Raw genomic sequence first — 13,059 nt, forward strand, 5'->3', positions numbered from 1 at the left:
CATGTCCTTAACTTTTATTTTATTGTCAAATAACTTAGCATTTGTACATAATGTTTATGTCAGCTAGTCTACGTAAAGAAAATTGATATTTATAGCCCCAATTTGGCTTCCATTTTGTAGCGTTGAAAATGGATGGAATAATATTTTTTCGAAAATTAGTGGTTGAAAAAGAAGGAAAAGTTTTCAATTTACGTGTAATATTATTTAATAGAAGATTGTGTGGTTGAAAATAGAAGAGAGAAAAATGTAATGCAATGTAATAAAAATTAATGGGGGCTAAATGGGGTATAAATTATAAGTCCTCTTATTTTTACTACTGTGTCTATTTATGTTATTTTTTTAAATCATTTTAGATATTATTTTTTTAATTCATTAGATTGTGTTTTAATTCATAACCCAAGACTTAAATACGCCCAATCCAATTCAACTCAAACCTCAAATTCGATTTTTCTGTCCAATCCAACTCAATTGAATTTGAAACAAATCCAATCAATCGATTTGGGTTGGTTGGGTTGGGTTGGTCGTATTGAGCGGTTTGGGTTGGATTTTGCCCAACCTTACTTGTGATAAGTTGATTAATATTTTTACCTTACATTAAGGTATTAAAAAAAAAAAGAAAAAAGTATAACAAGACGATTTTATTCATCATGAAAATTAGATTTTCCCATTTTCAATCTTTCTAGATGGATTTTGTTGTAAGAAACCTCCTAAATTGGAGACTATAATACAAGGTTTTGACTAACTTTTCATTGACGAGGTAATTCTTCCCCAAATAATTAGTTGATTTTGCATTGCGAATTGGTCCATCAAGAAGGGTTGTAGTACGCAGGCAAACTTTTCATTGACGAGGTAATTCTTCCCCAAATAATTCTTCCCCACCAAGAAGAATTGTAGTATACAGGCTAATTGACAGAAATGGTTCTTATCCTAAGGTGGTACTTCAGAATCAGGACTGAACGTTTAATTATTGACATTGACATTCCTATTTGGACATGAATTAAACTACTTAGTCTGAATTTTTTTTTTTACATAATGATTGACATTCTCTGACATGTGAATGGATCTCGTGAATAAAAAAGTGGGCCCCTACCATTGTGAGTGTCGATCAGTCATTATATTAAAAATATTTGGACAACATAGCATGATTGATTTGGATATTTTTCTTGCAAAAAATGGCCCCTACCATAGCAGCCGTCCATTTCCTACATCAATTGTGCGCGTTCTCATCTCGTTTCTAAGGACATTTCCTGGGGAAATCAGTAATTTTCTTTTTTCATGAAATTGAGAGTTGAACTAATCATTATTTATTATTATTATTATTTTTTTATTTGTGAAAATCACTCGCAAAATTCAAAGTTAATGAAGGAACATAGCAGTTGGCAACCTCCCAATGCCTTGAAAGTCAACGACTCAACACCCATTGTCTAAGAATGAACTTCACACACTGGAAAATGACATTTTAACTGCTCAAAATTTAACATTGGAATCTTCTAATATTAACAAAATAAAAAAAAAAATTAAATTAATAGGAAAGGGGGCCCAGGTACCCAATAGTCTTTGTTATTTATTTGGTTCACTTTCATTAATATTTTTTTTGGTTAGAGTTAAGATGTTGTGACAAGATAAACTCTCCTAGGTGGGTCAGGGTGAGAGCTCTTTATTCGTTAAAATAAATGAAAAGGTCAAAATAAGGAAGCTTCAACGGAACCATTAATCTGACATTGCGTGCACACAGAGGGATTCATTTCTGTCTTTATATACGCCAAATGTTTGGTCCAGTCCAGGAATTGAAGGAAAAGAAGAAAAGAAACAAAACTAGAGGGATTAATTTCTGTCAATTGTTTTTTCTTTGGAATGCTCTCTTGGTCTTGTAGTGTACTCTTTCCCAATGGCTGATACTCAAAGAATTCATCCGGTTAAGGACCCCGAGGCGGCAACACCACAGACCGCCACTGCTCCGTTGGTTCCCCGAGGCTCTTTCCGCTCAGATAAAGGCGATCCGGCAGAACTATATCCACCATTCCGCCGGACTATCCCGTATGCACCCTCAAAACCACCACCAAGGAAAAGTTGCTGTAGAAAGTGTTTGTGTTGGACCATATCCCTTATCCTACTGCAAATACTAATCATTGGCATTTTGGCTGCAATCATATACTTTGTATTCCAACCAAAAATACCAAAATACTCGGTAGATGCCATGAGAATAACTCAATTCAATCTGGGCAACGATAACTCTCTCTCTGCGACGTTCAACGTCAATATCACTGCAAGAAATCCTAATGAAAAGATAGGTATATACTATGAAGGTGGAAGCCATCTTAGTGTATGGTACACTGGAACAAAACTTTGTGACGGTTCATTGCCAAAATTTTACCAGGGCCACCGAAATACCACCTTGTTGAACCTTACCTTGATGGGGCAGACGCAGGATGCAAGCGGATTACTTCAGTCGTTGGAGGCGCAACAGCAAACGGGAAAGATTCCTTTGAGTCTTCGAGCCAAGGTTCCAGTGAGGCTGAAGCTTGGAAAACTGAAACTGATGAAATGGAAGTTCTTGGTGAGATGCAGGCTGATGGTAGACACATTATCTGCAGATAATGTAATTAGAATTAGGGAGAGTAACTGCAAATTTAGATTTAGGCTTTAAATTTGATTTATTCTTCGTGTTAATTATGCCACATCCAGCTTGGAGGATGTTTTATTTTTTTTTTATTTCTATTATGTATCATGATCAAAACTATTCTCCATTCTATTACTGGTCATTGGTTATTATATCTGCTATAATACATGATGATTGATTACTTTATTGAGAGTCTCAGACCCAATTCTTTCTACGTATTCTTTTGTTTAATCTGATCACTGAAAAATAATAAATTTGCCTAATTTATAAAGTTACATAGACAATAAGGATAAAGGTGCACGTCTAGGGTCATCTGGACGTCCAGTGGCGCCCCTTATAGGTGGGTGGCCCTGGACATCAAGCAGAGCTCTAGACAAGAATTGTGGCAATGGCAATAAAGCTGCCAAAGTATATATAAATAAATTCATAAAGGTTGTAGTTATCTATAGCAAATTTGCTTGGTATAATGAGATTGGACTATCCGGCATTGGACTTCAGAGAAAAATAATTTTATTTCGTTTCTTATGTCCTTGTTTGCAGTTCCGCTAGTAAACCGAATAAAATTTAAGTCAAAATCCACAATTAATTTACCTTACCATCGATCCTACTTCCACCTTTTTTACTAGTGTGTGTGTGATTTCATTAGACCCCGTGAATAATAAGTGAATAGTAATTGTGAATGTGTAATTAAAATTGTAAATTGACTTTAACTTAATTATAAGTAACTTCAAATATTTCTCAATCATAGCGTAAAAAGATAAATATTAATAAATGGAAAAATTTTGCATCTTTCTTTCATTATTAGTGTCCTTTCTTCTTTGTAGCTTTCCATGTAAAGTATGTCTTGTTCAAAGTGCCAAACATTCTCTAAATGAACAATTTATTTAAGAGATTTTGGCAATACATAACTTTCCTTGGTGCTATAATAAGATAAGTACAGACCCAACTAGTTTTTTAAACAAACACAAGGAGGATGGCAAATGTCGAAATATAAATTAAAATTCTACAAACAGCAAAATCTCAAGAAAACATCTCCCTTCCGTGCTCATCCTTGTTTATGCAATTATCATATTGACTCCAAATGAGATTGTGCAAATCAGAAGCCCCAAAAATGCTACGAAACCGTACCGCCTGCATACAACAAAATTCAAAACAACTTCAATATTATGGGTTCTTTGCCATACAAAGTATATATACCAGTTCGACCTACTGTGGTCTGTGTATTGACTGATAATGTTTAAGACTTGCGGTTATGGAAGGCTATGAAAAATAAGGGAAACGTGACTCATGTTTGTTTACAAAATCCGTTTGGTCTTCTTTTTGTTAGGGGCTGTTTGTTCCACATTATTTCCTCATTTGTAGAAGAATTCCGACTGTTAGTGGACCCCATACAGCCGTAGTTGTTGACTTGCATCTCACAATTTCATGAAGGAATGTGCACCAACGACTATATTTCTCATTTTTTTTTTAAATGGAAAGTGTGCCTCAAACTCCCCCCTTAAATTCAAATTTTTCTACATTTTAATCACACATTCTTAAAAAAAAAAAATCATTATTCCAAAATTCATTTAAAAAAAAAAAAAAACACTCTTTTTGATGGTTGTCGAACAGGGATTAAATGTAGAGTGACTGACCCAATGGTAAACCTCTTCCAGGGATCACCGGTGGAATAACCTTTGAAATAGAAAAAGCGAGCAATGCTATAAACAACTCCAAGTGATGCGCAAATCAGAGGATGCCTAATTCCCCCCAATATCATCAACATGAAGAACATTGGCATCGTTTCCAATGAATGTTGGTGCCCTCTCTGTAAGATTCAACAAAGTCAATCATAATTCCAAATAGAATCAAAGGAAAACAAAAATCTATGGAACCTGAACACAGTTAAAGAGTTTGGCATCCTTATTCTCAGCTTCTGTGGCATACATTGTTGGGTAGAACACTTTGTATCTGCAAAGAATTTTACATAAAAATTTCACAGGGGTTTACTTTTGCCCCCCGAAAACGAGAGAGAATGAGAAAAAGGAAACTTACTTTTTACGGGCAGCACCGACTTGAGCAGCCATCCAGAAATTGAGAAAGCAATGAAGGACCAAAACAATAGCCACGTAACCATATTCTCTGGGCAGTAATTCCATATTGCTAAATTGATATGACTGGCTGACTTTGGAAAGGGCCGAAGGGGAAGAAATATTTATAATGGATTAGCAGATTTCTAGCTTTTTTTCCAAGGCAGGCAGGTAAGCTGCAAAATAGGATTATCCCATTTTTTTATATTAAACTTCTCTGTCAGAATTGCTTATAAAATACAAATGAAAGAAGGAAAGAAACTTGGAAAATAAGAAAGACACTACAACTAATCTAATCTACCAGGGAGGTGTTGGAATTTGTTCAAATAATTAACCAAAAATTGGAAAATAAAAAGGTGTATAAAGTGAAAAATGAAAAGGTGTGACTACGTGTCAATTTCGACCAAATATTCGAACTTGATCCAATGGTCAAATTACAAAAGTAAATAGACCAACTTATTCTACTCGTTGAGTAGATCGTCATGGTATATTTGGAATCTCGAAACCAATTCCGGATGAATGAGAAATTGCGGACCAAAGTTGGAAGAAATGAAGTGTTGCAACTTTTCGAAAAGATGTAGGTTTTGACCAAGTGTTGCAACTTTTTGAAATGATGCATATTTTGACCCACAGTACTTCATTTGCACCATTTCTACATCTATAAATAGAACTCTATGGACATGGTTTTGAGTACACCAATTGCATTGAGCATTCATTTTCCTCTTGCAATTCTTTCTTTTCTAAATTCTATAGCATTTTCATGCATTTTCTTGGTAGAGAGAAAATTCCATTTGAGTTCGTTGGTCGAAGTCATTTGGAGTGCTCCTATGGCTTGACGTGGTCGTTGTATCTTGGGAGATGATTGTCGAAAAATCGTTAGCACCGATGCGGGGCAAATTCATCTTAAGGAAAGAGTTATACTCGTCTCGGCCAATCGCATCACTTACATCTAATTTTTTCTGATTTTATTTCTACTTGATTTTAGAAAATGATTAATTTTATTTATATGGTTTATGCAAGGTTCGATATGAAGAAACACATGTTTTAATTTAAGAATGGAAATTGTCAGATTCGATAATCATTGGTTAGTTTCTCAAACTCCATTTCGGTAAGTCGAAACCTTGTTTCGATTTCGTGAACATAAACGGTATATTTTTTTATAAATATAATATGCACATAATCGGTGTATTCCCCAACAGTCTTAAGATGAACTTTTTCTATTCATTGTGCGTTTTATATTATATTTGGAATCTGCCAAACATATTGCCATTCTATATCCCATTTAGAACCGTATCGCCCAATTGAGGAAACATGTTTATTTCATATGTTCAAATTAGGTTCTGTCCAAAAATGCATTAGATTTTTTGCATTAATAGAAGCATGAACACATGTGCAGATTATTAAAGACCCCTTTTGGAATCGTAGCATGAATTATCTGTTTTGATGTGTGAAACTGCAATATATTCAATTTTCTTTGGTCTGATATACCGACCATTGTGTTTCGTTGTATACTTGTCCGATCAGCTGCAAATGGAGAAAACTGCAATGTGATATAATTCAATAGTTGGCGAATAATGCATGGCTGCCATTAATTTGTCTTTCAAAATTAGTGCATATGGCTTCAAAGTAATGACTTTCCATTTTAAAAGCAACTTTAAACCATTATGGTGGCAAAGGAATCCATTTTGGCATGGTGATTGTTCAATTATTAATTTCTTATTGTGACTATTACAGAATGTGCAAGAATAAAGTATAATTTTGTTGCATCTCTATTTGCGGAAACGGTGTCAACATTAAACAACATTATTTACTTATAAAAGAGGCGTTAAATTTATGTTAATGGAATAGGACAAATCTCACGAAAGTGTGATGGTCAAACGGTGGCCAAGAATATATATTAAATCCATACCGATACATTGCTGTAATAACTGAACCGGTGACTTTTTCTGGTTGGTGCATTCTTTTAATAAAGAATGAAATAGATTCGGTGCAATTGTCAAGTGAATCCACTCACGTGCAACTTAAATGGCGTCTTTTCACGTTGCATACATGATGAAGATTTGGTAAATTCCTTTATTCAAATAAATGAAATTGCTTGGGATGGAAAAAGTTTCTGTTTCATTCTTCTGGTTGTGAAAGCCATTAGTAAATTGAATTGTACCTTTTCAAATCTATCAAAATCCATTAAAATGGTGTGCATTATTGAGGTGCATGTTTGCACAAAGAAATCCATTAAGTGGTACTTAGTGGAGAATATTTGAAAAAATTATTCACATGAAGAAGCATGATTTGGTGTCCACCCATATTGTTGGATGCGGCTTCTTAATTTTGTTAAAATCTCATATCTTGTTGAGCCTCAATTAATTTGATGAAATTAAATGAGAAGGCTTATGCAAATTATATGACAAATTGTGATTTTGTCTTAATCATATTAAAGCGAAAATTGCTTGCCCAATTATTGGGATAAGAAAATATTTATAGAGCACAAATAATGTCTATAGTTGGCGGTGGTATTGGATATCATTGGAAATAATGATTTTGAATGACATTCACTTGGAAAGGTTAAAAACGATGATATGAAAAATATTATGAGATATTCTAAGATCAATTTAGATGAAAAGGTGCGTCCTTTTATATGAATAATTATGACTTTTGGTATGATTATTTTCCAATGGGCGTTTCTCTATGAAGAGATTAATTCAAAAGGTGTGTCATTTTATAGGGTTGTGTCTCTTGAGAACACAACTTTTCAACCTATGGTTGATTCATTTGTTCAAGTTTGAATATGGTGAATAAGGTGAATATATACCTTATTATTTGACATGAAATGAAGCTATTATGCGAAATGTCATAAATATGATAAGTTACATATGTTTGGAGATGTTGCAATTCTTGTAAATCAAGATGCTTAGCCCTCTTCACTATTGAAATTGACTCCAATCATGAAACCAATTAAATTTGTTTATGCTTGAAAAAGCATTGCTGGTCCATATGATGGTCTTGATTTAATTTGGATGATCAAATTAAAATAATTTGGATTGAAATACATTATATGCAACTTTAATTCAAATAAATTGTGAGTTAACAACCACTATTTTGAAAGTACTTAAACTTTCACGAAACACTCGATATGGATATTATCTAAGAGATAAATAAATTGAACTATGAAAGAGTTGTTAAACCCTAAGTTCAATTGTAACCCAAAGATGTGGGAGATTATCATAAATGCTAGTGAACTTGAATGAAAAGTTTAAAACTTATGGATGCAACATTACTAGATTGCATATGTATTCTTAATTGAGGAATTGTGGGGGTAACTCAGTTTAACAATTACATTTGCTTCTATCTTATAATCACAGAACGATATCTATGAATGTGGAAAGATAGAAAACCCTTATACTAATTATAAGGACGATATACACTAAGTCTAAGGTGGATTAAATGGGTGGAAGTTGATTGTGGCGATTGTTTGGACATGCAAGAACAATTGAAATATTTGAAGAATATTCATAAAGTTCAAATGCATGGTAATGTTTCAATGATAATATTGAATACCCATGATTCTGAAATCCACTAGTAAAAGTGATTGACTAGTGTAGTGTTTGATGGAAATCCTCCAACCGTATTTGGAAATTGATAAAGCATTAGAGGATTTCTTGGTGGCGAAAATTTGTATCTATCAAGTAAATTGATAGTTGGCTAGCTATATTTGATAAGATATAAGTCACATGTAATGGTAGATCTAGACGTATAAGTTATAGACATAATACCATTAAGCAGTTGATCTTAATGGTGTAAACTCGTTGTACCTTTGAAAGAGATTTACTAAGAGAGATCAAGAAGACTGCTTATCGAAGGGAATGGGATTGAAGCCTATTACGTTAGAGTCCTTGTAATGGTAACCCTACCTTGTTGACTGGAGATCCCAAGATCTTGGTTTAAAGGGACAACTAAGTTATGAGGATTCCATAAAACACTCAGGAAAATAGTTTCCTAACTCATTCCTATGATATTAAAATACTTTCTGCAGAGTTGTAAGAGGCTAAGATAATCTTTTAATGATTCTTATATCTTGATTAAGTCAAGTGGAGTATGACAGAATACTCTTAATAGGAGGTCACCTATGTGAGTGTGAAGTGGGGCCGCTTCAATGAGAATTATTCAAGGCTTGTATTCTTTAAACACTCGCAAAACCAAGAAGGGTTCAGGGCCAAAATGAACTAAGTCATGAGAACCATGAACGGTTTAGGAAAGATATCTGTGTTAGTATCGTTGTCTTGACTTACACTAAAGGCTGAATGGTTCAAGATATCACGTTCACCAATTAGCCGAGTAAATTCGATGGTATTTCACTACGGGAGGTTCAAGGCTGGAAGCTACTATCCCCGATGCAGTGGCTTTCCGCTCTCTCTCTACTTACATCACATCATAGCATTACATTTGCATAATCGAATTTTCATTCATGTGGGGGATTGTTGGAATTGGTTTAAATAATTAACCAAAAATTGGAAAATGAAAAGGTGTATAAAGTGAAAAATGAAAAGGTATGACTACGTGTCAACTTCGACCAAATATTTGGACTTGATCCAATGGTCAAATTACAAAAGTAAATAGACCATCTTATTCTACTCGTCGAGTAGATCGTCGTGGTATATTTGGAATCTTGAAACCAATTCCGGATGAATGAGAAATTGCATACCGAAGTTGGAAAAAATGAAATGTTGCAACTTTTCGAAAGGATGCAGGTTTTGGCCAAGTGTTGCAACTTTTTGAAAGTATGCATGTTTCGACCCACACTACTTTATTTTGCACTCTTTCTATATCTATAAATAGAACTCTATGGACATGGTTTTGAGTACACCAATTGCATTGAGCATTCATTTTCCTCTTGGAATTCTCTCCTTTCTAAATTCTATAGCATTTTCATGCATTTCCTTGGTAGAGAGGGAATTTCTTTCGAGTTCACTGGTCGAAGTCATTTGGAGTGCTCATATGGCTTGACGTGATCGTTGTGTCTTGGGAGATAATTGTCGAAAAATCGTTAGCACCGATGCAGGGCAAATTCATCTTAAGGAAAGAGTTATACTCGCCTTGGCCAATCGCATCATTTACATCTAATTTTTTCTGATTTCATTTCTACTTAATTTTAGAAAATGATTAATTTTATTTATATGGTTTATGCAAGGTTCGATATGAAGAATCACATGTTTTAATTCAAGAATGAAAATGGTCAGATTCGATAATCATTGATTAGTTTCTCAAACTCCATTTCGAGTCGAAACCTTGTTTCGATTTCGTGAACATAAACGATATATTTTTTGTGAATATAATATGTACATAATCGGTGTATTCCCCAACAGGAGGCAAATAGGAAATTTCAGTTTCTGACCAACCATTTGTAAAATCCAAGTTCGAAAGCAAACTAAAAGTTTTGGAGATAGAAAAATGTCATTTTTACATTAAGCCCCTGTTTGTTTCTCATTATTTACCCATTGAAATGAAAATATAACCGTTATCTATCACATCAAACAATCATATTTGACTTTCTATCTCTTGTATGGGCTCGTAACGGCTATATTTTTCATTCTCATTTTTACATTAATGTGGTTCAAACGGGGTCTAAAAGACTTTCCTATTTTATTTTTTATACCAAAAAAATAAAATAACCCTCCTCTTATTCTTGAATCACGGTGCAAAAATTGTTGACCTCGAACAAATATTTCTCTTTACAATCAAGATCAGCTCCATCCATCTCCGTTCAACACCTACCCAGCATTATCTCCACCCTCTATCATGCTCATGTGCCATTTGAATTGAAAAACATTAAGAGACGTTTATTCTCAACCAAATGTGAAATATCGTAGTTCGACCCAATCAACACCTAGAGGGGGGTGAATAGGTGTTTATGCGGAATTTTCTTTTTCAGTCAATTAATAATTGCAACACGTTACAAATATTAATTTGTCCAGATCAGTTCACATGTTTTACTATCCTATGTTTGAATACCGGTAATAAATTAATTGCAGAAAAGTAAATAACGCAATTGTTTGATGACGGAGAAACCCCAATGTGGGTAAAACTCTGGGTCCAAGCCAGTAGGAATCCACTATAAACGAAAATACAACTTACAATCTGCCAGACTTAATCCACACTGGTTTTTCTGACCTCCTGACTGTAATTTCCTCAAAGCTTTCTTGGCGTGATCTTGCACCAAATCTCTGCTCCTAGCCCTTCTGGATTGTGTGCTACACCAATTCCTGACTCTTGATTTCGTCTATCTTCTGTGGATTCAAGAGAATCACCAGTTCTCTAATGATCGGGACTCCAATCTCCTTCCTCGATCTCCAAGAATCAACAAAGGCTCTGGAACATTGTGTTGTGGTGTTTGATGAATGTTGATTTGATGTTTTTGGGTGATTGCGCGAATCAAATATGGGATTGAATGAGAGAATCAAAGTGTAGAGAGTTTTCTTCAATTTCAATCTTTGAGCAAACGTCTGAAAATCGGCGCAATTTTATTTATATGAAGTGTATTTGGACATTTGGGTCTGGTTAAAATGTCAAAAAAGGAAAATAGGATTTTATGGGTAACACCGTCGCTCGAGCGAAAAGCAAGCGACACTGTTTCGCTTGAACGAAGTGGGGATGAGAAGCAAGATACGACCTTTCTGTTTTTGTCGCTCGAGCGACCACTTGGTGAGCAGCTAGCAAAACTTTAACGACAAATCTTGCCCTACTTTATAGCTCGAACCCTAGCATAATTTGACAAAATTGGAACTTAGTCCCTCATCTTTTACACATGTACACAATGACCCCTAACCTTTAAACATTGACAAATTGACCCCAAACTTTTGAACATTTACAATTTTACCCTTTTGTTCACAGAATCGCCAACGCGAAACCTAACAAAATGAATCATTTAAGCAAAAAAGCAAAAAATTGAACTATTGATAGACAAAATGATAACTCAATAAATCAGCGATCATGGTACACCAAGAACAAAATGACTACTATTTGCGTGCCTAAGCAAATCCATGCCACTAGCTATTTTCTCACATCTTGCAATCCAACATCAAAGTTTTATCAATGCCAAAGAATCAAATGTCTTGCTTTTAATTCATTTAAATTGCAATGCAATTTCAGCTTTGATTTGAGTAAAACTTACTTCTGTTCAACATGGTTCCTCTGATAGTCTATTATTTCTTCTATTGGGAAATATACTATCATTATGATAACTCTATTACAAGTAAATGTAGAATCCATTGGAGTTCTGGTAATGCTCTATTCCTATCCTCTCAATGAAAGTTTCTGTAATTTCTTAATGGTTCTTAATTTCATATATCCATAGGAGCTAAAAAGTTGATAGAAAAATTCTGACATTGAAGTAAAATTTGACATTTGTGTGTCTGCATGCTCTGTAGACTGTAGGTACTTGCATACTTAATACTAATCAATTAACATCTTTGTGAAGTTGTAGCAAAACACGCACTTGCAGATGTAGTCCACAACAAAGAAGAAAAGAATTGAAGAAACAATTTGCAACTTGGTACAAATTATTTCTTAGAAAAACTTTGCAACTAGTTACATTTCATTTTAGGAAATACCCGGTACCAAGTTTTTTCGTACATTCTAAGCTCCCTTGCTCAAGAGTAATACTGGCTACAAGAAAATGTAGTCAGACAATGGTTACAATAGGCCATTGTTTGCGATCTGTTGCAACCTTTTCAGGTAGAAGAATGAAGAACAAGTTTAAGAAAAACCCGAATCTCAGCTGGCAAGACAACTTGGTAGCAACGTATTGTTTTTGTTGCTTTCAACTGGCTTCTAATACAATGATCAAATTAAATTTCATATAGGATAAGCATTCGCTGCATCTAAAGAATACACATATAATCGGCGAGGTTCAGATCTGTACCGGCAAAGAGGGGCAAAATCCAATCAGGTGCAATTAAGAAGTGACAGAATTTACTGGGCTTTTGTTATGATTTATACATACTTAATTTAGTCATGTGAAAATAATAAAACTACTAGATAAGCAATAACAAAGATTTATGAGGGTAATATAATTTTTGGAGTACATGTCAAGAGATGATGTAAAGAACTGTCTTTCAGATTTTGTTTTTGTAAAAGAGAGAGAAAGAAAACAAGATGGCAAGAAGCCACAAATAAAAGGTATAAAATGGTGCCCACAATATTGCAGATTATATAAATTTATCAATAGCAGTCAGAGCAAAGCAAATAATTTAAAATTGCAGAGAGCAAGAAAAGAGCAAATGAACTTTCAACTAAAGCCTATGTAAACACAGTTTCTTTGAAACAAATTCGCCCTCTCACCCTACGTACTTGAGGTTTAGCTTGAGCGTCTGTTTC

General features: G+C 34.3%; 2 protein-coding genes across 2 annotated transcripts; one reads left to right on the forward strand and one right to left on the reverse strand.

The window, feature by feature from the left end:
• The first annotated feature begins 1,744 nt into the window (after positions 1-1,744).
• LOC111401217 (NDR1/HIN1-like protein 6) lies at positions 1,745-2,806 on the forward strand. Its single transcript, XM_023028857.1, has one exon. It carries the CDS (start codon positions 1,889-1,891, stop codon positions 2,645-2,647), a length of 759 nt encoding a protein of 252 aa, XP_022884625.1. The 5' UTR covers positions 1,745-1,888; the 3' UTR covers positions 2,648-2,806.
• A 677-nt stretch (positions 2,807-3,483) lies between these two features.
• LOC111401218 (microsomal glutathione S-transferase 3) lies at positions 3,484-4,863 on the reverse strand. Its single transcript, XM_023028858.1, has 4 exons — positions 4,655-4,863; positions 4,495-4,570; positions 4,255-4,427; positions 3,484-3,751 (listed from the first exon to the last, which is right to left on the reverse strand). Exons 1-4 carry the CDS (start codon positions 4,756-4,758, stop codon positions 3,676-3,678), a joined length of 429 nt encoding a protein of 142 aa, XP_022884626.1. The 5' UTR covers positions 4,759-4,863; the 3' UTR covers positions 3,484-3,675.
• Between the last annotated feature and the right edge of the window lie 8,196 nt (positions 4,864-13,059).

Source organism: Olea europaea, chromosome 10 (assembly GCF_002742605.1).
Source record: "Olea europaea var. sylvestris chromosome 10, O_europaea_v1, whole genome shotgun sequence".
NCBI lineage: Eukaryota > Viridiplantae > Streptophyta > Magnoliopsida > Lamiales > Oleaceae > Olea > Olea europaea.